Source organism: Ostrinia nubilalis, chromosome 11 (assembly GCF_963855985.1).
Source record: "Ostrinia nubilalis chromosome 11, ilOstNubi1.1, whole genome shotgun sequence".
Classification (NCBI taxonomy): domain Eukaryota; kingdom Metazoa; phylum Arthropoda; class Insecta; order Lepidoptera; family Crambidae; genus Ostrinia; species Ostrinia nubilalis.
The window spans coordinates 13,302,391-13,326,599 of NC_087098.1; the positions used below are offsets into that span (position 1 = coordinate 13,302,391).

The window sequence follows — 24,209 nt, forward strand, 5'->3', positions numbered from 1 at the left end:
CGTTCTTTGGTAATAATCAACAAACCTTCTAGCATACTTTAGTAATGCTATTTTACTAAGTATTCTATTATTTGCTCTACTCTAGACGCTAGTCAGTCATTCTAGAATCATTTTTTAGTTATTACCATCTTTCTGAATTCATTTCTCTTTAAAATAAAATTAATCTAGCATACGTCCAAGGCTTTTTTAGTACGTAGTAATAAATTACCTGCTCCACAATAAATGCCAGCCGTCCCAACGCCAGTCCGTTCCCATCTTCCCGCATGATCACAGCTGCCCAGCTTCACAACCAGTCTTCTAGTATACTTCAGCTGTGATTCTCTGAAGAGCCCCATCTATTTCTCAACTTTACTAAATATTAAATTACCTGCTCCACAATAGATGCCAGTCGTCCCAAGGCCAGTCCGTTGCCATCTTCTCGTGTGATCACAGCGCTGCCCAGCTTCACAACCAGTCTTCTAGCATACTTCAGCTGAGATCTGTCTGTGAAGGTCCGCTGCTTCCGCTCGGCGCTCACCAGAGTGCGCTTGTCAACGTTGACACCCTGCTGAAGAGAATAAATGATAGAATTATCATCCGAAGATCTTAGTTTAGTTGGATCCAAAATATTATGCTCTTATTTTTTGTATATAATTGGTATACAATAATCACGCTTCAGGATAACAGTCTCAAATTTTTATACAGGGTGTCCCAAAAAGTACTGTCAAGCCGAAGCCCAGAGTATACCAAGTTTTCCGGCTCGAGAAATAAATAAATTTTATATATTCCTTCCTGAAGCTTTACCGATTGATCTCTACCTAGTGTCAGATTACGCTTTCATTCTCTTCCTAATTGATTGACCAATTAACTTTATTAACACATTGTGTGCGTCATGTGCGATTCCTTCTTTACAAATAATAATAATAATAATATTTTTTGATAATAATTACATTGTAAAAAGAAAAAATTAAAAATAAGAAAGTAAGATGAATAAAGGAGATAATAATAATAAATCTTTGGACAATTTCACACAGCGCCAGCTAGCCCCAAAGTAAGCAACTTAATGCTTGTGTTATGGGTGCTAGCTTAACGGATATACTACTTATATACTTTTTTTTTTAAAATACATACATATTATACATAGTCACACCCAGACCCGTCACAGAAATTAAAATTCATCATTTCAATTTCTGCCCGGCCGGGAATCGAACCCGGGACCTCTCGGCATAGTAGTCCGTTCTGAACCACTACACCAAACGGCCGACCATACAAACAATTCTTCACCTTGATAAACTCTATCTAGATTCAAACGCCAATGTTAGCGTAAACACTCGCGGAAGCGACTAATTGAAATCAAGTGAAACTGGCGAGAACTCGGTTTAACACCTAACTTCGGAGTTGCAAGTCCCGGGGTAGATAAACTTAGACTATAAACAAAGTGGCAATTACTGGCACTATTTTGTTTTTAAGGGTGTTGCTGGTTGATAAAGAATGGTATCAGAATGGTTACAAAAACAGTCTGACCTATCCATTTGTTTGCTTTCAAGCTTAAAAATTCTGCTTTCATTTAGCCTTCTGAAATATTAATGTTTTATAAATATTCTTGGTTCGTTCTGTTATATAATTTTTAATTACTTTATAATTATTATGATTGAAAACCTCATACCACGCAAGACACGTTCTAAATTGGTACACTCGCATCGACGGACGTGTAAATTGCTTGACATAAGCCAAATAGGGTTACTAATAGAGTTTGTGCTCGAGGACTGAACGTAATATACTTCAATAGGTCATTGAGAAAGCATGATAAACCATACCAGCCAATTTTCAACAAGTATTGGCTGGAGTGGAAATGTTTTGGAAAGAAACAAAAGATTTTCGGCAAAAAGAGTGATGGCTTTGTCAACCCAGCTATTCTATGATGATAAGACAGTGCTAACCATAAAGTTAATACGAGTATACCTAGGAATATTAACTTTAAGGTCTTAACTTTTTCTTCATTACTTCATTTACATGTTTGACAGTTATACAACTTTAAAACGTAATTACTGAACCAAATTAAAACTCTATCAACTGATGAAATGATGGCATAATTATTTTAATTATCCAAAATGCCTATGGCTCGTTTTCCTATTTGCAATATTTACCTTTTTATAATGATTCGCAATTATTTAAAAGTCCCTAAATACGAAACGAAATGACAACACATTTATATTCCAATATTTTATCAAGCTTCTTTCAAAGACGCTTGAGCCTTTTGATATTAAAGAAAATATTGACACAAGGTAGGAAATATACTGAAAACAAAAGAAAAACATACATTATGTAATATTATACCGGTCATTGTGAAAATTCTTGGAGAAGGCCCTTGTCCAGCAGTGGATGTCATTTGGCAGAAACAAACTATTAAAATAACGCTTTGTAAGAGATTCTTATACTAACTCCCAAAGGAAACCAAAAACCCACATGATCATACATAATCTCATTTTTATAAAAGATACTGTTACACAAACTTCAAAAGTAACTCTAGACAGGATTGCGCAAAATGTCAACGACTTTTTTATGTAAAGGGCAAGTCGCTTATGATGCGAATCACAAAAGTCGAGTTTTGTGTCCCTTAAGACATGCAATAAAATTACTAATTAATTCTACAGATCAAAAAGTAATGAAAAAAAAATGTTTTAAAGGCAGTATACCTTCAGCCAAATGACGTCCACTGCTGGACAAAGGCCTCCTCCAAGGTTTTCCACAATGCACGGTCCTGCGCTGCCCGCATCCAGGCTCTTCCCGCGACCTTTACGAGATCGTCGCTCCACCTAGTAGGAGGCCTGCCCACGCTACGTCTTCCAGCCCGTGGTCGCCACTCGAGAACTTTCTGCCCCAACGGCCATCGTCTCTACGAGCTATGTGCCCCGCCCTCGGCTGGACGTCATTTGGCTGAAACGAACGAACGATACCTTACCTATTCCCTCTTAAAATAAAAAAAAATCGTGGTGCTAAATCGAGTTTACAATTTGGATTACGTTTCGTGAATCCATGGATACTCTGACCACTGAGCTAAGTAGACATTTAATTTTATGATTATTGTTACAAGCTTTTATATACGATTTTTATTAAGAGGGTCTCTTGATTGAAGTTGATTGATAGGTAACATCGAAGTTCGTGTGTCTACATGATGAAAAAAAAAATTGTTCGTAAATTAATAAACCGCTTTGTTAATGAATTTCTAATATAATACAATTAATTGAAGGATCGCCTAAATGTCCAATAAGATTTGCATACTAAAACGCTAAAGGAGCCCGTGAGAAAGAACACCTGGCTTTAGAATTTCTGGAATAATCCTGGAACGGTTACTCGACTGGGGATTATCTTCCATGAATTTCAGATGTCGATATCAATTTGTAATTGGATCTATTAGCAAAAGGTAGCGTTGCCGTCTCGCTGGACGTTTGTGTCGTCGTTGTACAATTTATATGCCATAGTATGTACATATTTATTAATATATTTACAAAGCTCGTTTTATATTAAACTAACTTTTGCCCGCGGCTTCGCCAGCGGGAAATTTTGTTTGTCACAGAAAATCTTTACCGCACGCATCCCTGTTTCAAAAACAGGAATAAAAAGTTAAAAACTGTCCTATGTCCGGACTCAATCATCTCTGTAACAAATTTCACCAAAATCTGTTTAGTGGTTTAGACGTGAAAGCGTAAGAGATAGGCCGTGTTACTTTTACATTTATAATATTAAAAGTAGGGAGTAAGAATAATGAGAATTTCTATAGTTACCTACATGCACAGGCCAGGAGGAATCTTTGAATAAAAAAATATAAGCATTGCCTGATATAGGTAAGCCTAAAACAAGATTAATTTAATTTCCTTGTATTCACTCATATCATGGCCGAAAAGGGATTTCGATATAAAGCTATTCACGAATATGACACTGTGTGTTATACTCCTTGAACTCAGTTCAAAAGCTATATTATTCGATGCTGATTGAATAGTGAATTGAAAAGCTTTCCGAGGAAAGCTCACATACGAGATGAAAAGATTTATGTTTTTACAGTCTGACTGATATTCTTGGCCAATATTATTTTAAGCTAGCTTTTGCCAGCAACATCGCTCGTGGGTATCGGTCTGTCATAGAAAGTCTTTAAAACACATTTTCGTTATAGAACTTACCTGAAACACCTTTTAAAATATCTATTACGGTTTCTTATACAATTATATTCTGCCCTAAACATTATACCACGAAAGCTACTATCAAGATCTCTTGATCCGTAATTATTATAAACTTCAACCACACCAACGCGTGCAGAACGCCATCGGCGGTGCGATCAAAGGCCAATAGGTAATTGGCAGATCGCCATCTGCACGCGTTGGTGTGGTTGAAGCATTACACAAACCAAATATCACGCAAAACGTACATTTTCCCGGGATAAAAATTTCTTATAGATGTTCATCTTTCTTTCTTCATCCAGATTGCCATTTTGGCGTGACTAAGCTACAAACATCCTCACCGTCAGCATTTTTTATAATAAGATCCACAGGCTTATAATTAAGGGATCATAAATATGTAAGCAGTTGCTTTTTTTAATTATTTCGAGGGCCAGATTAAGAGGCGGTTTTCCTTTGTTCTCCAGAATTCGTTGTCAGGGCAACTTTTTAGTCACGGCGCACAAAAAAACATCTGGTAAGTATCTGTTTCGTTTTGAAGTCATTTTTCACGTCGTTCAGGGTAGATACATCATAAACCAAGCGTTCTGCATTCATTTATCTTAATAGTGAAAACCAGATGAAAAGTTAAAAAAAGCTATAGTTGATTCTAAAAGACTACATAGTTACGAACTTTGAATGAATCGACTAAAGTACAAGGAAGAGGGCATTGGCTTTAAAGTTTTGGAATAAGTTATTTTAGATGACCGTATAGAGTGGCACATCAAGCAAGCTAAACAAAAAGGTACACATTCTATAAGCCTATCACTAAACTCAGTCAGTGACTGAGATATGGGCTCCCATATCTCAGTCGCTGACTGAGTTTCGCGGCACGGGAGGGTTGACAGCAGTGGGTCATATGACATGACAGAGCATACGAGTACAAATCTGAAGCATATCTGTACCTCTAGCATGAACAACTTTCGTCTTCGAATCGTTTGCGTATTCGACAAAATTCGATTCTCAACCTTTGAATTAAACGATAATGTGACAATTTTGATTCTCAAAATAAGTTTCGTGCAATCATTTCTCATACTAAGTTCACTTTGCGACACGTTCACAAGGGCGCTGTTGTAGTTTTCGTACTAAATCTTATGATGGTGATTCGAATACGCAAACGATTCGAACTCGAAAGTTTTTCGTGCTAGCCGTACTGAAGTCTCGCTGACCTTTGACGTCTTAAAAACACCCTCCCGTACCCATACCCCAGGCACTGACTGAGTAAGCACTAGCCTATAATGTACTGACTGTAAATACCTACTTTATTCACTGGAACTCAGTTAAATAGGTACAAATATAAAGTCATGTTCGTAAAGACACAAACTCGAGTTTTTTGGGCTTCTTATTTCTATAATACGATTTCCTAGAAACCAATCCGATGAAATAACTCATAAGCGCTTTAACTTTAGGAGTTCTTTGTTTTGTTTGTTTGGAAGTTCGAAGGGCAATATTTGAGATGCCGCGATGGGTATTTTGGGTCGCCTTTAAATAAATATATTTTCTTGACGCTTTATAATACATTAAATTAATGTAGTTGAAATAATAGCGTAGTGATGTTGCACCAAAATGTAGAGTCAGATGTACTTAAATTGTTAATTTCATGACACGACCTACACAATTATCTTGAATCTAATATTTTGAATTGTGTTTGTGTGTCTAAAGAGCTAGGTACTGAAAGACGTAGAGGCTTTTAATAACAACGGGGCTTCTTTTTTTTTGTAATTTTCAACAACAAAAACAATATTTCGTCACTCAATCTAAATTTTCGCACAGTTAAAATATGATAAAGATATTTACTTATATTGTGAGGAAACTTTCCTCGTTATCGCAAAGTAATATACAAAATTGTATGCCATAAACAATTTTCTATTTTACCATAACTTTGATAATTTTACCAAGAAGGTCCATAATTTAATGCCAAAGAAAAGTGAAATAAGAAGAAAACAGAATATAAACTGCGCTATTCGAACGGGCTTTTTCTCCTTTTCATTAAGATCATACAGAATCTACTCTATTATGTACGTATCACATTGTTGTAGCTACCTATGTTATTATTTTATAATATTAGTAAGATGTGTTAGCATTGTATTAACTGTAATTGTAAGTAAAATAACAAAATATAATTGATCTTAGATATTAAAAGGGATAACATACTCCTTATCACCAATATATTCCGCTCGATAAAAACTTTTCGAATCATTGTGCCTTTTCCGACATTCGGGTCATGTGACTTTTCGGAAGTGGATAGAGTTTCTATAAATCTCTGGCGTTTCTATTACTTCTGACGAATGTTGGCGTTAACCTAAGGTTAACGATAAACGACGCCGATAAATTGTCGATTTTATAGCTTACAGTTACGAATACGTTTCTTGCCAGGTTAATAAACTGTATTTACTAAGAATCGTTGCAAGTTTTGATATTTTTACATCAACATGGTCCTTCAAGAGACCTGTATTTAGTGTCAAGCGTCTTCTACCTGGAAAACGATAATGTTATTTTGATCAAAAACAGAGTTTTGACATTAGTAAGTACCTACTACCTCAAAAGAAAACTAATGCTTTTTCTAAAACTTCTGGCTGGCAGTTAAGATTTTGTAGACCTCTAAGTCTTCATCTACATACTATTTTCACAATTTCAGGATTTTGAAAGAATTCCATTTCTAAAATAAAAGTATTCATGTTTTTTTTAAAAACCTTAGATAAATTTAGGTAAGTAGGTATACGAGTAAGTCTTTTAATAAAAGTATCTGGCAACCCAAAAAGATGGCAGTGTACTGATACTTCGTATATAATCTGAAACACACAGCGTGAAATACATCAAGAAAACCGATTCTTGAGAAAGAGCTCGAATATAACAGCAATAAAAGGAAGTATCCCGTTTATATCACATCTGCGAATTTATTTATATAGTCGATCACATCAAGCTTAACACTGTGGCATCTTAATATTGTTGTAATAGGTTCTAATTTTAAACAAAAATGTATACTCTGATGTGATGTCGACTGTACCACAACGCTAAATTTCTCCAAGATGGTGGTTGCCAAAGTTAGCGTTTTAACTAAATTATGACAACGAATCTCTGTTATCGTGTACTAAAGTTTTCATTTTTAGTTTATTTCACCACAATAATCTGGAGCAATCTGGGCATAAGGCTGTTGGCATACTACAACGATTGCAATAAAGATTTCAAATTCTTTCTTTTCAAAAAACTGACCTTGTGTTACCTAAATGACATTGTGTTCTAAGTTATAAGACCACCTGAATTTTGCTATTTCTGCACATAATGTAAAATATCTACATCCTAACCTATTGTTCACGAGTAATAATACGATAATACGACTCAATGATGTTATGTAAATTTGTACGCCGACCTTGGGCCAAACATAGTGATACCGACTTAATTTTTAACACCTGTAATATGTTATTTACCTATGTTCCACAAATAAACGAATTTGATTTGATTTGATTGGATTTGATTTGAGTTTAGGCCAAGTCCTTTCCAAACTTGATGATGATAACAAGAAAATCTAAGTACCTATCTAATTGCAACTTGTGCCTCTATTTGAGTTTCTCAAGTTCAATTAGGTATATTCAATTGAGAATACAAAATATATCGCATTTCTAACAAACGGCAAAATTCCTGACGTCGTGTGGAACAAGACAGTGAGATGCACAAAAAACACAATAAATGAACTTAGCTGTTAGTGAATTCGTGTTTGCACGGCCTAATACGAGTACATAAACCGTCAGACAAGCTGATTGTGGCCAAAAGTTTATGGTAGCAGTAACTGCGTATTTCGCGGACGCTTTAATCTGAATATATCATAATGATAGGAACAACCGCTGGAAGATAACAAAATCCTCTGTATTTTATTAAGGCTTTGTTCAGATGACAAAAGACCTGTCAATACCTAAGATATGATATATGCAAAAGATAGAAATGATATAAAAAGATAAATCCTACTAAGAGTATCTCACAAAGCTTACTTAAACGAGCACATAAAAGGGTATACAATAAGAACAGAAAAGAGGTAAAATAAAGAAAAGACGCCCGTATTCACAAATATTAATACTATGAGGTCTGGCTAGTTCAGCGATTCGTCCCACAACAAGTTCGTCCCACTGGGACGAAATATTGAATTTAAAAAAAAAAACATTTTTCGTTCTGGATTCGTCCCATTGAATTTATTCTTTAACATAAAGAGATTTAGTACCATCAGCAAGACAATGAAATTAAAGAAAACATGAATTTGTAAACAATGTCTGTATTTAAAAGGAAAACAACATAGAAAATCTCCTGCAAAACATCTACCTTCATGCCAAATTTCAGATATTTGTAACATCAAAAGTATTTTTCACTCCAGTAATGTAGTTGTAGGTGTGTCTACATCGACACATCAAGCTTTACACTCTGGGGTCATAACCAGTTATAATAAGAGCGATTTTTCAACATAAATGTGTAGTCTAATATGCTGTTCACTGTACCTACATACTATTACAGAACCGAATCCTTCGAAAATAAGCCGTTTTCTCTCCAAACGAGAGCCACAGGTAATTTCCACTAAATTTATTCGGCCACAAAAGATATCGACTCCAGATTGGAAACCCGTTTTAACACTTCGCCCAAATTGGCCTGGAATTTCTGGAACAGGTTGATAAGGTGATAAGCCAGGAAATATTTGAACAATTTAAATTTCTTGTCAACAACTTAAGTCCTTTTGTAATTGCTTTTTGTGGGCGGTAATTTATTAATGGGATAAGAAACTTTTTGTGTCTCAAAAACGTACTTAATCTTTTATAGAGAAGATTTAGTAAAAATATTTTAAGGTTTGTCTTAGAGGTAGATACGGGTTAGATCCAAGAAAAAGTACACAAAAATTTAAATGTTGAAGAAGCTAAAAGATAAGGTTGATAAATCTCCTTACGTAGATCATTAAAATATGTAGTAAACTCAGTGTGATTCTCAAAATATGTATACAGTTTAGTGTAGCAACAGAAATAATCTCTGTAATACCTCTGTACTCTGTCAGTCTGTCGTATAACAAAGTGAGTAAATTGTTAAATGGAAATCCTTACACTATTTGTTTTGATAACAACTTTACTATTATTTACTTACAAGAAATGATTTTGTGCCAAAAATAAAATACCAGTAAAATAATAAGAAGCTTGTGCACATAGTAGTTAGCCATAATAAAAGATATTATTATTATATTATTATTTATCTTCCCATGGAATTCGTAATAGGTGAACAAGGGTCAAATACATATTATGTAAACATCAGGCCTTTCCAACTCGTCTGGCCAGCGAAAGCAGTAAGGATTCCAAATTTTTTGGCCGTTTGGTGTAGTGGTTCAGAACGGACTACTATACCGAGAGGTCCCGGGTTCGATTCCCGGCCGGGCAGAAATTGAAATGATGAATTTTAATTTCTGTGACGGGTCTGGGTGTTTTCTATGTATAATATGTATGTATTTACAAAAAAAAAAGTATTTAAGTATGTTTATATCCGTTGTCTAGTACCCATAGTACAAGCTTTGCTTAGTTTGGGGCTAGCGGCGCAGTGCAAAATAAAAAAAATAAAAAAAATCTACCATTTTCTTCTGGTAAATTAGAAAGGGGCATGATCCTACAGTGGAAACTGAAGACCTCATGATTGTAATATGTATTGGTAGATTCAAAACCGTCAGAAGAGAACGAAGCTGATCCTGATGAACAAAAAGCATAGTGTTTTTCATCAGGTATCTAAAGTAGGTACATACTTTAGCTTGTATACGGGATTTAGGTCTAATAACAAGGAAACAGTGACGTCACCACGATAAGGTGCCACGCGGCCGGTGCATGCGACAGTAATTGATACGAACCTTGGCCGACCGCAGGACGGGTACAACCAGCTACAACTAATATGGGACGTAAACTAATACGTATAATGGCGATGAAGCTTCGTAAGAGGACTCTCTCGATATAAATCTAAGTTAAAACACACAATTTGATTCACAACTTTGTTAAGGCAGTCAGATGAACTGTTTAGTCAAAAAAACATGTTGTTTGTGCTTCTGATTTTACGTTAAGCTGTTTCTAGAGGTCGTAAAGGTTCTAAAAAAAGGGCTATAACAGGCACAGTGGCTCTACATCAGTCAAAATCCTCATCGTCATCAAAATTAACACTAAAACTGAACCTTAGACAGATTGTGCAAATGATAAATTTACTATCATCGTCTTGCAGTCAGTAATACTATATTCAAGCTCTTAGACGTCTGTTAAATCTACGCCACGAATTCGCAAGTTCGCAACCTTTTAAAAAAAACCAATCTAATGTGCCTTATACCTTCAATAGGTATCAGTCAGTAAAATAAACACCTGATGACCTGACTCTAGACTAGAAAACAATCCAGGTATTGGAAACTCGTATCAGAAAAAAAACTAGGTCCTCTCTAAACAGTAACGGCAGACTCTACTGCAAACAAAGATTGATGGACAAATCTAGATGGCCACGTAGGGTTGGTAATTACCAACTTGGGAAATTCAATTAAATCGTTATACACAAGAGATTCCTAGATTGATGGGCGAACCGAGAGAATTTTAGGTAACCAGTGATTTTAAAATTTTAACTCGCAATATTTCTTTTCTTAGCTTCTGCGCGAAGCTACCGTTTATGTCTAGTAAAAATAAGCAATGAGTAGGTATAACAGGCACGCAGTTCTTAGTATTTACTTAAGTGTAGGGATGTGTAAAAGTCACAATAATATCTTGCCTTGCTAGGATGTACCAGACCTAACTTACAAGCCATTGGCAATCCTGAATCTCTGATTGACATTTTTAAACAGAGATTAAACAACAAGAATTGCCAACCCTAGTTCAGGGAGACAAATGACCCTTCAACTATTGAAAGAATGGCGTTTTTACTCTTGTATCTTAAAGAATGGAGTATTTACTCTGATGTTTGTATTAATTACTCACTCACTAATGGATAGTGCTTTCTCGTGGGAGGATTAAAAGAATAGTAAGTAAATACCATTTTGTTTTGTAGTAGAGTTGTAAACAAATTAATTAGAAATCCCAATTAGGTTTGAATTAACCTGCCTTTCAGATGATTCACATAGTCGACCAAATAAAAATTTGACATTAGAGTGCATTAGCAACGAAATATGAAGAAGAAGTATAAATGGAAGGAAGTAATAAATAGTACTTACTTTCATTACTTTTAATGTTGTTCAATGACTTATTATTTACAGCAAGTAGCCATTGCAATATATCAACAGGAATTCCAAGAGTAATGGGACCGATCAGCATCACTCGGTCACCTTTGGGTATAGGATTGATGGATGGCCAAATCTTAGAGAGCCTTGTCACATAAATTCTAGATCTATCTATCTACTTATTGTGTAACTAGCCCGACGGATTAGCAAGCTGAAGTGGCAATGGGCAGGGCACATAGTACGCAGAACTGACGGCCGATGGGGCAGCAAGGTTCTGGAGTGGAGGCCGCGTATCGGATAACGCAGCGTGGGACGTCCAACCACAAGATGGACCGACGACATCATAAAGATAGCAGGAAAGCGCTGGACGCAGGCCGCTACCAACCGGGTAACATGGAAAGCATTGGGGGAGGCCTATGTTCAGCAGTGGACGTCCTATGGCTGAGATGATGATGATGATAATGATGATCTATCTATTGTTGTACAAATTAGGCTCTCGCTTTCATCCTCGAATGTTCAGTCGACAGCACTATACATTTTTGATGCAAAATAAAACTTATTACAATTAATAACAGTCATTGTGTAGTTTGATGTGTCCGTCTGTAATTTATACTCATTTACAGACATGATAAACGGGATATTTCCTTTTATTGCTGTTATAATCGAGCTACAAAGATTACGATAGCTCTATTATTAAATGCTGATATTTAAAACATAGGTGGTGTCGCTGGAGTAACATAAATCAACCACCTTTATTAACATAAAAATCTTGAAAGTTGCTACATGAAAATTCTAGTTCAATACTTACCTATAGAAAATGTATTAAGTACTCGTAATTATTATTCTAAGAACTCCAAAATATTTCAGTGTTTTATTAATATTTGACTCTCACTGTCTCTTTTGTAATCCCTGGAAATCTAGATAAAAAATATCTAAATCTAAGGGTTCAGCGACTCTAGATTTACAATAAAATGGATTTCATAAAATATGTAAAGCAAGTAGAGATTCCTTTAAGCATAATTTTAATGAAAAACATAAGCCACTTCATAATAAGTGTGTTTATTTTTCATTATCAGCAGACAAGGCTACTTGTTCAATGGTTAACGATATCTCTATATACACAAAATAATACTTTATTGTATTTACTTGTTACATATCTCAACTCATAAGAAGATTACCTGGATGTTCATTTCAAAAAGTAATAAAGTGAGGTTACCGTTACCTACTAACATTTTTGTACCTCTAGCATGAACAACTTTCGTCTTCGAATCGTTTGCGTATTCGACAAAACTCTATACTCAACCTTCGAATTTAACGCTAATGTATTGTGACAGTTTTGATTTTAAGTTTCGTGCGACCATTTCTCATACAAGGTTCATATTACGACACGTTCACAAGGGCGCAGTTGTAGTTTTCGTACTAAATCTTTTAGTGGCTATTCGAATACGCAAACGATTCAAACTCGAAAGTTTTTCGTGCTAGCCGTACTGAACATCAGTACCTACTTATAAAACAATTTATTTGGGCATCATCTGTATCACATTTCCCGAAATAAATCCCGTGGCCAAAAAAAGATATAAAAAAGACTGTAGGTAATTGGATGGTTTCGTTAAAAATATTCAGGTTTTCCCGTACGTGATATTATTTGGGCGAGGCTATTTCAATTAAAATAAAATCTGGCACTGGCAGCTTTCGGCTAAAAATATCGGGTGTGGTCAGTACTTCAATTAATAAAAAACATAATTTCTGTCTCTATTTAACTCTCTTAGCTTGTACCTAATGAATTCGTATTTATGAAAAATATACATAATAAAGATCAGTTCATGGTGCTACAGATTGTAGAAGGGTCGAAGGCCACCGATACCGACTTACGATGTAAGTACCTACCTACTCTTAGACAAAACAAAACATCTTCCAGAAAAAGATTATTCACAGATCATGACCTCAATTAATAAATAATGTAAGTACAAAGTGCATACCTACAGTAGATCGGTACATACATAGTAAAATTATTTATTTTTATTTTATTTATTTAGGCCGACCAACAAGTAGGTACAATTTATACAAGTAAAATTTATCTTACCATTATTATTTTATGTTAATACGAGTAGGTAGTCTCGGTATAAAGCTCTTAATTCCTACATGAAAAAAGCTGAATTCTATACTCTTGAAATTAAACCTGAAGTTGTATTTTCTCTCAATCTAAATACAAAAAAATAATAAACACGATAAAGCACATTTATTCCGCGATATCAACCGAAATATTTCATTTTTAAATAATCTTACCTCTTGAACGAACTTTGGATTAATTGGAGGCAATTTGTCCGATCCGACGACCGTGTAGAATCTCTTTCCACTAACATTTTTCACAACACGACACAGGTGTAACATTTTGACAACTTTTTTTAACTCCAAAAATACGTAATCAACGCATCACAAGTTCACAAGTTATGCGATGGAGCAGTACATTCACTATGAAGATAACAGTTCAAATAAACGAGCACATATTTTATCAGTCAGCTAATTTAGAGAAACATAATTCGATTGTTTATACACCCGTTAATGACCGCTCGCTTATTTCATTTAATTAGCGTTCATTTGTATGCTTTTTCCTTGGTCCTCTCAAACATTGTAATAATGCCAAATTAAAATTGTTCCAGGCGATTAATTAAAAGTTTGAATCGAGTTTCTTAGATTCCTTTGACAAATTATAGAGATAGAATTTAAGACGGAAGTGGGGTCGGTGTCCTTTTGGCACGTGGCAAAATTTTGATGGCGTTTCTTCAGAATTGACTCGATGATGCAATTTTAAATGAGATCAAATGACATTTGATGCGCGATGCACGATGCAGCTGCTTTATTAGTGGCCAACAAACGAACCTTGATCTGTATGCACATTATATTACTTGCCTGCACAACAAACAAGGTGCAGTATGTAAATTCTAGGTCTAACCTGACTGATAACTTGAGAATCTATAGAAAATACTTGTAAATTGAAATCATTATCTACGTTTGATACAATAATTAGCAGATACGTACTCTTAAAGAATACATACTTAATAACTAATTAAACACGATACAGATCAAGTAACTCATTTGGAAGTGGCTCGTGTTGACAAGGACTTCCCAAGAAAATCCCAGGTACTAGCGCTGATTTCAGTAACTCCCGCTTATTATTTAGCTTTTTTTAATTAATCAAGAATTTAATAGAGAGAAAATAAGTTAATCTGATAACATAATTATTCTATAATATGTAAACCTGGGTATCATTCGGATAAACTTCTCAAGAAATTAGAATATGATTTTTAATCCCTGCAAGAAAAAATAGGTAGGGCTTCATTACGTACGGTAGAATCTATGACGTCATTACTCTTTTAGACTGTTGTTGGTAACCATTATCCTTATCAACAGCAAAATTACCTAAAGTGAAGTATCGATTGAGGATTATTATTTTATTTTATAAACAGTATTATTATAATCCTATCTCTCAAAGATATACGATTACCACATAATCACCTTGTACAGGTTAGTAGTAACAGTTGATTAATACTTTGATCCTTATCGCTAATGATATAAAGGTAATAATGAGTTATTGATACACTATGTATTATGTACCAATTTAGTACCAAAGTGCATTGTACTTTAAAACGATATATGGAGTTAAAATCCTCCACTGATCTTCGGGAAAATAATAAAAGAAATTAATGTTTAGTGTACTATTTATGTAGAGACTTGTGGATTTAGGTAGGTTACTTTTAAGTAGTACTGTGGTAAAATTCGTAATCCTCTCTCAATCTCTTTAATTCAATTCAATATCTTTATTGCATATAGTCAATGTAGACTGTGGTCGTTCTTTAAAACTTTTTAGACGTAAAATAATATTTTACGGCAAAATCAAAATGTAATACACCATTATTCTGAGTTAACACGAAACTTCTCTTCGTCGTTATCATTAATACCGTACCACAAGCGTATTAATATCTATTAGATATTGTGTTACTTATTTTAGTTAAAATAACTTTCTTACGTGTGCTTTAGGTATAATAATTAACTGTAAAATAAACATCACGTATTTCGAGATTAATATTTTGACTCTAATGTCAACTAATCATTGACCTAAAATATAAATTTCAAAGTCAAAGTAATAAAAAAGATAAACGAACAAACTTATAAACCAATGAAACTATAGCTAGTATTGCGAATAACATATCCGATAAACTTTTGCTCTCTTTAAAAAAATAATATACTGCATCCCACTTAACACCCAGGTGCGATTGTGATCAAATACCTGCCTTGTTATGCATAAAAAATTACAGGTATTGAACAGCTGATTTTGAAAATTAAATATACTTGTAGGTAGGCATAAGTTTAAAAATTAAGATAGATATTATGTTAGGTTAAACATAATATCTATCTTAATTTTTGAAACCTATCTAAACATTACGCTGTTAGGTAGGTACAGTCATCTGGTAGGTAGATTGTAGATGTCACTGAATAATAAATAGGTAAGTATGAAAGATAAAAACATAGAATCAAAAAGCTTTTCGATTTTAATGAATACCTGAATTAGCTTGCTAAAAATAGCTGAACAGAAATTGTATCAAAACGACACGATACATATCAATGATGTGGATACGTCTTTATCTACAATGGCAAAGTTCGAGGTAAAGTCCATTGTCGTTCTGTTCCGTGTTCAAGCCTAAACAACATTATCGCAAACCTACAAACATAATTAATTCGTTAAAAATATAACAATTATAACATCGACTTATCCGACTAATACACTGGACCACAAAGAAAAAGGATAGGATAGAAACTCTTCTATATCTTTAAAAGTATCCGAGCTTGCTTTATGAAAGCAAAACTACGCATTTTAATTTATTTTACATTCATTTATGGGGCAGCAAGATTCTGGAGTGGAGGCCGCGTACCGGTAAACGCAGCGTGGGACGTCCACCCACAAGGTGGACCGCGATATCATAAAGGTAGCAGGAAGGCGCTGGACGCAGGCCGCTACCAACCGGGCAGCATGGAAAGCATTGGGAGAGCCCTTTGTTCAGCAGTGGACGTTCTATGGCTGAGATGATGATGATGATGATGAAAATAAAAAGCTAACAATTCATTTACTAGTCTTTATTTCACAAAACTACGTCAAGTTATTATAACCGACCCATTTTCATTACAGTCCAGTGTATTTTTCTTAACAGATTCATGACGAGAAAAACTACTTTGTTACCTATTCTTCTTTTTATATTTCCCTGTGTTTTGTTTGCTTTTTTATTTGTAGTAATTGAAAAATTTTATTTTCATTCAGGTGAGTTCGTTCATTCAACTTTCTTCAGGAGGTTCTTTTGAGTTTCTCTACCTCTAGAATCTAGACAATGTTTAGAAAAATATTATTATTTCAAAGGATACTTTGTAGACCTTCTTTCAAAGCATTAAGAATAGGAACTTCATATTCAATCTAGTAATACCTACCATGGGCTACATAGTTTTTACCTACAAGCTTTACTTAATTTGGGACTAGTTGAGGCGCAGTGTAAAATGCCATAAAAAATACACTATCAGCTTGTGTGTACTTAGACCATTCATATGCATGCACTCTTTGACATTCGAAGTTCAATAGTTATTATGTAACTAAAATAAATTATGTATAACTAGGTACTTACACTTCGGTCATAAACTGTGACCGTGAAGTTTCTTGCCACATTATATTTATTCAACACACTCCCAAAAAGCCGGTTCTTCACTTCACTCGATTTCAAACAACGAAGCAACGAGTTGTAACCCATTGTTTTTTAACTAAATATTTATTAGCAAAACAAATGAATTCTCATTATTTGTTACACAGTATTCTAAGTCGGTATCACACAATAAACTGCGATATAATGTTTATGGAACATCGCTATATGTTGTTGCATGACGCGCTATTTGATAAAGTATCTATCGAATACAAGGTGATTAATAAAACCTAGTAATAGTAGTTAGGTACCTAAGTACTTATTTATAAACAAGATTTGCGTTCGGCAGAGCCGAGTCGAAAAGCATAATTTGTAGGTCCCCATTTGTACTGTTAAAAAGCACAGAAGAATTACAATACTAAATATCTAGGTAAATTGAGACCAGTAGGCCTAAGATGCGCGGCGTGATAACTTTTATCGACGTCAAAATGTATGGGTAAAATCGATAAAATGGCGTGATAACCGCTTATCGCGGCGCGCATCTTAGGCCTACAAGACAAATAAAATAACACTAATTAGCCTAGGTAATCCTCAAAAAGCATAATAATAATTCTTAAAAGCTGTTAATTATCTTAGTAATCTGTTCATAATACGAAAACAAGTGCAGATCCTACTGAAGTCAACAAAGCTTAGTTCTAGAGTTGGGTTTAAATTGAGTTAAGGTTAAGAGCTTTGTTTAATGGTATATTTTAAAACGTACTTTTCTTTTAAAAAATGTTTTAATTTAAATTTTAGAATACTGGCTGCAAAACCGGTCGCATAAATTATTAACCATTATAAAGACTGACATTATTACTTGGTAATAAAACTGTTCTAACAACACATCACCCTGTACCTAGCCACATAATTAATTGACTGTAATATAACATGTATAATACCTATATTCATCGCTGTGTTTAATTCATAACATACTCATTAAATTGCTAGAATTCGTTATCTATTGAACTTACGGACATTATTGAACTGAAATTCGAGATTCAAATATATCCTATGTTTTCAGGGTTACACAGGGATTTGTTTTATCAAAGACCAATCAAAATGGATGCATATAGAATTTTGCAACCTAAGCACACCTCGAGAAGCAAAGGTAATGACGTCACCGAACATACTCTAAATAGAAAGGAACGGTGAAAACATCATTGCTGTAAATATTTGCTTTTTATTGCAAAAAAAATACGAAAAATAGGATTCAATTTATTGACTGCCTCTCAGCTCATTACGAATCTCTACATAGGTTTGCAAAATTAACGTTACTAACTGAGCAAACTATAAGTGACTAATATAACCACATTTTAAACTAGGTAAATTATACAACACATAACAACTGAAATGTTAAAACTAGGAAACAAACGCAAATAGTGTCAATTAGCTAGTCACGTACACAACTGCATACTTGCACTGCATATAAACGCAGTTTTATTAACAGGGCAAAGATTATAACCGCAGAATGCACTCTTACTTATAAAACTAATTATCGGTTACTTATTCGAGATAATACTTTATAATAATAAGAAAAAGTTTATTTCAGACCGTTGTGAGCCATACTGTGTTGTGTTAGTAGTAACAATATACTTAAAATATGAGTTAGTCAGTGACTTAACTTAAAATTAAAAATACCTTTACATTTACATGTAAACTCTAGTGTCCCAATATATCGAAACTTTTTTCTTAGGAGTATTTTCTCTGAACAGCATACGTAAAATATGTCGTTTTTAAGTTTGCTATTTTTAACTGAAAGAGAGATGACGTAATGTATTTTGTGTAGAAGATTAATGACTTCACGATGCACGAGTTACCAGTAATTACTTTTGCTTGCTACTAGCAGGCAAATGTAATTAAGTTTTAAGTTAATAAACATTGAGTATGTGGCAGTTTATTGCATCTGGCTCCTAGCCCTCAACGTTTTTTATAACTTAGATAGAAGTATATACCCAAAATAACTAGAAATACCAGTTAAAAATGCGGTCTTATCTTTAGGAAGCGATTTCTTCCAGATCACTCGGGGATAAGACAATTGTTTGAAATAGAAACATGACGGCAGGCACTCAAGACATTACCTACTTACGTACGTAGGTATAATATGCCAAAAAATATTTGTTTCATATTTAATCTTTGACGCATCACCTTCATAGAGTATTCTCGGTCTATCAACAGTTAGATGGAGTTGCATTAGAAGCAATCAGACGGGCAATTGACTCGATATCGGCCTATCAGGTGACGGACGATTGATTTCGAAATTAATTTGTAATAGATAGCAAGTAAAATAAGTATCTATACCTAATTCCATTAACTATTTATTTTCATGCTTATTTATTGAATTACTTATTAAAACTGGTACACATTCTACAGAAATTAATATTTATAAATAATATTTGTACTAGAAAATTAAGTCTTGCCTGAAAAGTCACCTAACAATATTCAAACTTACCTGACTGTCAACATCTGCCTCTATGGGCGTCTGGAAGAAATCGTTTCCTAGCGATAAAGCCGCCTAAATTGTTTCATTACAACTTTGTGTTTCTTTTAATTAGTCAGTTTTACGTGGTGTGTATAATTAATCATTAATTATCTATAAATCTCAACCTTTTAATTATCTCGGAAATCTCCAGATTTGTTAAATTTAAACCCGAAGTTTGCCGTTTCCCGAAGCACAAGAATGTTAAAGGGGAACCCGGATCAAACCGCTCCAGTGCTAAATAATAAAGGGGATCCCGGGATCAAATTCACATACAATCAGCATCCTAAATACAGTTCCTGACAATGTCCCGGATTAGCTACAATCGGGAAGGAACACAATAACCGACCATAACACTCTGTCGAGGTTCGTACAGACAAGCTAAACAGTATAGCCTTTTATTTCGTTGAAATAGGTGCTATTTTCCTACAAATTTTAGTGTGATGTGCCGTCGACTGTACTTGTTAGATATACCGTCCGGTAATAAGACCAAAGCTGAAAACATATTCGGATGCGGCAGCTTAGCTCAGACGAGCATTATACCTACCTGTAATGAGGTGGGAGGGCGTCTGTTCATTCGTAGGGTTCTGCAAAACGTTTGAAAACCGTTTGGACCACTTGAAACTTGCAATTTAGATGACCTACTTATCTAAAAAACGTAAACTATTTAGTTTAGCACTGTACGGGCGAGCACGTACATTACGCCGCATCATCAATATTTTGACCTACTTTGTAAATACGCGTCAATTACTTTTTGTACAAATCACTTCAGTTCGTTCGCATACATCATACCATTAAGTCGCGCGTTCTCACCTTACCATCAAAATCCATATCTAGCGTAACAGTTTAGAATACAAGTTATTTTTACCTCACAAACACTTCTATCATTCCAAATCAACCCTATCAAATCATATATACGGCAACCCCGTACATTGGTCCTTCGAGCAACCGTGGCGGGACCTCTAACGCGTTCTTCAGTGACTTGAATACGTGTCAGTGAGTTTCCGTGTGCGGCCTATCACGTGTCCAAAACTTCATCACTGCGCTATCAAGTGTGCAGCAGATCAACACCATCAATACTGTGCAATCAAGCACAGCCTACTCGGTACCCGGCAATCAAATTTCGGCGTCCCGAGGCGATCAACGGCCGTGCGTGACGTAACAAGCAGCGTCCGCATAGCTACAACGGCAGGAGGAGCATCAGCATCTCCACTGCCACACCAGCCGCATCAGCATCGGCATACCAAAAACAACGGGCAGTATCTTCAATCCAAGTAAGATCAGTCCTTTTTACTTACATCTATCGACCAACAATGTCTTCCATCAGCGATATTCTTACTACTCTACAACAACTATCATCAGCTATTGAAAACGTGTATTCCAATTTCAAAAAAGACGGGTCAGATAGAAAAAATGCAGGATATATCAAGCGTAGATTGGATACTCTGGACAGTTATTGGTTCGAGTATGACAAAAACTACAGAATGTTATCACAGCTAGATTTAGATGAATCAAGTAGAAATCAAATAGATCAAGAGTATGTACAAGAAAAAGAGAGATTCGATATCATTAGAGCTGGAATCCAGAACTATCAGACATCAAAAGAGTCTCCTGTCGTCTCTCGACCTGAGACACCATTATTAAAACCTCCAACACTTGTGGCTCCTGATCCGAGTGAGTCACACATCAGTCTCAAAACCGCTACCAAAACATCCTCTTCTGCATCAAGTAGAACAGAAGAGGTGTTAAAGAAACAGCAGAGCAATTTTAAAGCACTTCAACGAACTATAAACAAAATAAACATAGCATCAATAACAGAAAAGTGGGAGTTTGAGGATCTACTACGCATTCTCAACACCCGTTGGGGCGTTATTGACGCTCTACATTGGGAGTTAGATAGCGAACTTAACGGGTCAAACAAGCAGTATGAGGAAGCCTTTGCGTATTGTAGTGTATAGACATTTGTCTCGAGCGCATACGTCACAGCCTAGTCGGCGGTGGGGGCATTCGGCGTCCGACCGTGGTGCGGGCAGGTCGTGCTGTGTGCGTAGGCGAGCCAAATAATAATCTAATGGCGGAGATAAAGGTGTACAATACAATGGCGACGAGGATTAAAAAGGAGTGCATTAAAAAAAAAAAAAAAGAAGTGAGTAGGTACATGTATAAGTCAAAGCTATAAATTAATTCACGGAACATTATTAATTTCAAACAAAGTATCTATTTAGATTGTGCTTAAATATGAAGTGTTTACTTTATATTTTCTCAGCCACCAAAGTGTAAATGTGTGAAGAGTGATATTCCCGTTGTAATAATAAAGATAAGTGATGGTATTTTTAAAATTATTTTATCGATCAGAAATAACGAAAATACTTTTTGTTGTGGGTGTGTTTTGCAGTAAAACGATTCTTAATATTTTACGTTAGTAACATTGTACCTACATTAAGAAGTGACTATACATATAACACACTCACGAAAATAAGCGGAAAAGTAATAATCAGTAAAATATTAAAATCATTTATTTTATACTGAAAGTAAATCTGGTCTGCGCATAGAAATATGACAGGAATTTATGACATAGTCATAAAATATGTTATGGGCTAGGTAAATATCTATTATTTAACAATCAAATTATCAGCAGAAGTTTAATTACCTATCCAGTAATACAATTACGTAAAATACAGCAGATACATGCAACGTAATTAACTAGAGGAATGCTGCTGTGATCGATCACTATCCAATAATGGTATTTATTTTTAAATTATTGATTGAATTAAAATGTTTGATGCAATACACTCAAACCAAATTAGCAGTACCCATTTCTTCTATGCTTAAAATTGGTTAATGCCAGGGAAATGAATTATTTGATTACTAATTGTTGTACAAATCTAGATTAGTATAAACATGTTGGTGATATTTTAATATAAAATAAATTACCTTTTCCGCTCGATGGCGTATGGTGACTATAGTCACTATTAAAAATAAATCGTAGTGTTATGGCAATTTATTTATAGACTTACCATAAGCGTAGGTGTACAATTATAACCCAGGTGTTAGTACTATCTATTTACTTTAATCGAGAAATGAATTAATGGAAATATTTATTTGAAATAAAACTCGTTTCACTGTTATTGATTATTATCTTGATCAATATTTAAAATAAACATACGAATATTTGTCTGTTGGCACTTTGAGTTTACAACATGTAAACGATTATGTTCACAATACCATTACCTATCTAAAGGTGCTTACTAACGGCCAAATGTCGTTACCTCATCACATAATAAAATAAATTGAAATAGCAAAATAAATAATTCGCAAGGATTATACATTTACATTTATTTTTGAAACGTTTATAAACTATAACACCAACCTACGCACACATCAACCTATGCACACAAATTATAGAAGCAACATAGCAGCTATATACTGGACACATAAGAACAGTACTAAACATAAAATTGTTACATAACAGCAAATATTAAATTTAACACAATAATGGAGAGTAACGTTCACGAGCGTTCAGGTAGTAAAGGATGATATGACAGAACGCTTACAGACGTCATAGTTTTGATTCGTTTAACATTGAAACTGCTCCCAAAGGCAATGTATATGAATAAGTAGTGTCATTTGGGAAGTAATTCTTAAATTGTACAGTCCAACAAAGTGTTAACTGGACATTAAATTGTCACATGAGAACAGTTATATCCTGAACATTAAATTGTTAAAATATTAGGGCAGTTATAAATGCAACATTAAATTGTTATCAGCAGTATATGCTGCACACTAAATTGTTAGCAGCAAAATATGCTGAACATTAAATTGTTAGCAGCAGTATAATATGCTGGACATTAAATTATTAAGCAGTTATAAACTGAACATTAAATTGTGAGCAGCAGAATATGCTGGACATTAAATTGATAGAAGCAGTATATGCTGGACATTAAATTGTTAATAGCAGTTATAAACTGAACATTAAATTGATAGCAGCAATATATGCTGGACATTAAATTGTTAACAGCAGTAATAAACTGAACATTAAATTGTTAGCAGCAGAATATGCTGGACATTAAATTGATAGAAGCAGTATATGCTGGACATTAAATTGTTAATAGCAGTTATAAACTGAACATTAAATTGATAGCAGCAGTATATGCTGGACATTAAATTGTTAACAGCAGTTATAAACTGAACATTAAATTGTTAGCAGCAGTACCTATATGCTGGACATTAAATTGTTATCAGTAGTTATAAACTGAACATTAAATTGTTAGCAGCAGTATATGCTGGACATTAAATTGTTAACAGCTGTTATAAACTGAACATTAAATTGTCAGCACCAGTATATGCTGAATATTAAATTGTCAGCAACAGTATATGCTGAACATTAAATTGTCACATAAGAGCATTATAATGTTGAACATTAAATTGTTATCAGCAGTAAAATAATAATGCTGACCATTAAATTGTTAACAGCAGTATATGCTGAACATTAAATTGTTACAATAGAGTAGATAAATACTGAAATTGAAATAGTTACTAAAGAGCAGTTATATACTGAATATTGTATAATTGTACAATAAAATCTGTTGAATACTGAAGTAAATAATATTGTTCAGTCAATATAATAT

General features: G+C 34.4%; 1 protein-coding gene across 4 annotated transcripts in view; it reads right to left on the reverse strand.

The window, feature by feature from the left end:
* Positions 1–17,262, reverse strand: part of LOC135076290 (delta-1-pyrroline-5-carboxylate synthase) — a 36,059-nt gene extending 18,797 nt beyond the window's left edge. The window contains exons 1-2 of one of the 4 annotated variants that reach the window (XM_063970773.1): positions 17,055–17,262; positions 368–544 (exon numbers count right to left, since the gene is read on the reverse strand). In XM_063970773.1, coding sequence (XP_063826843.1) covers positions 368–544; positions 17,055–17,177 — 300 coding nt within the window. In that variant the 5' untranslated portion in view covers positions 17,178–17,262. Of the gene's footprint in view, positions 1–367; positions 548–13,671; positions 14,193–17,054 lie in introns of those variants that run through there. The other 3 variants (XM_063970772.1, XM_063970775.1, XM_063970774.1) reach the window with 3 other exon arrangements.
* Between the last annotated feature and the right edge of the window lie 6,947 nt (positions 17,263–24,209).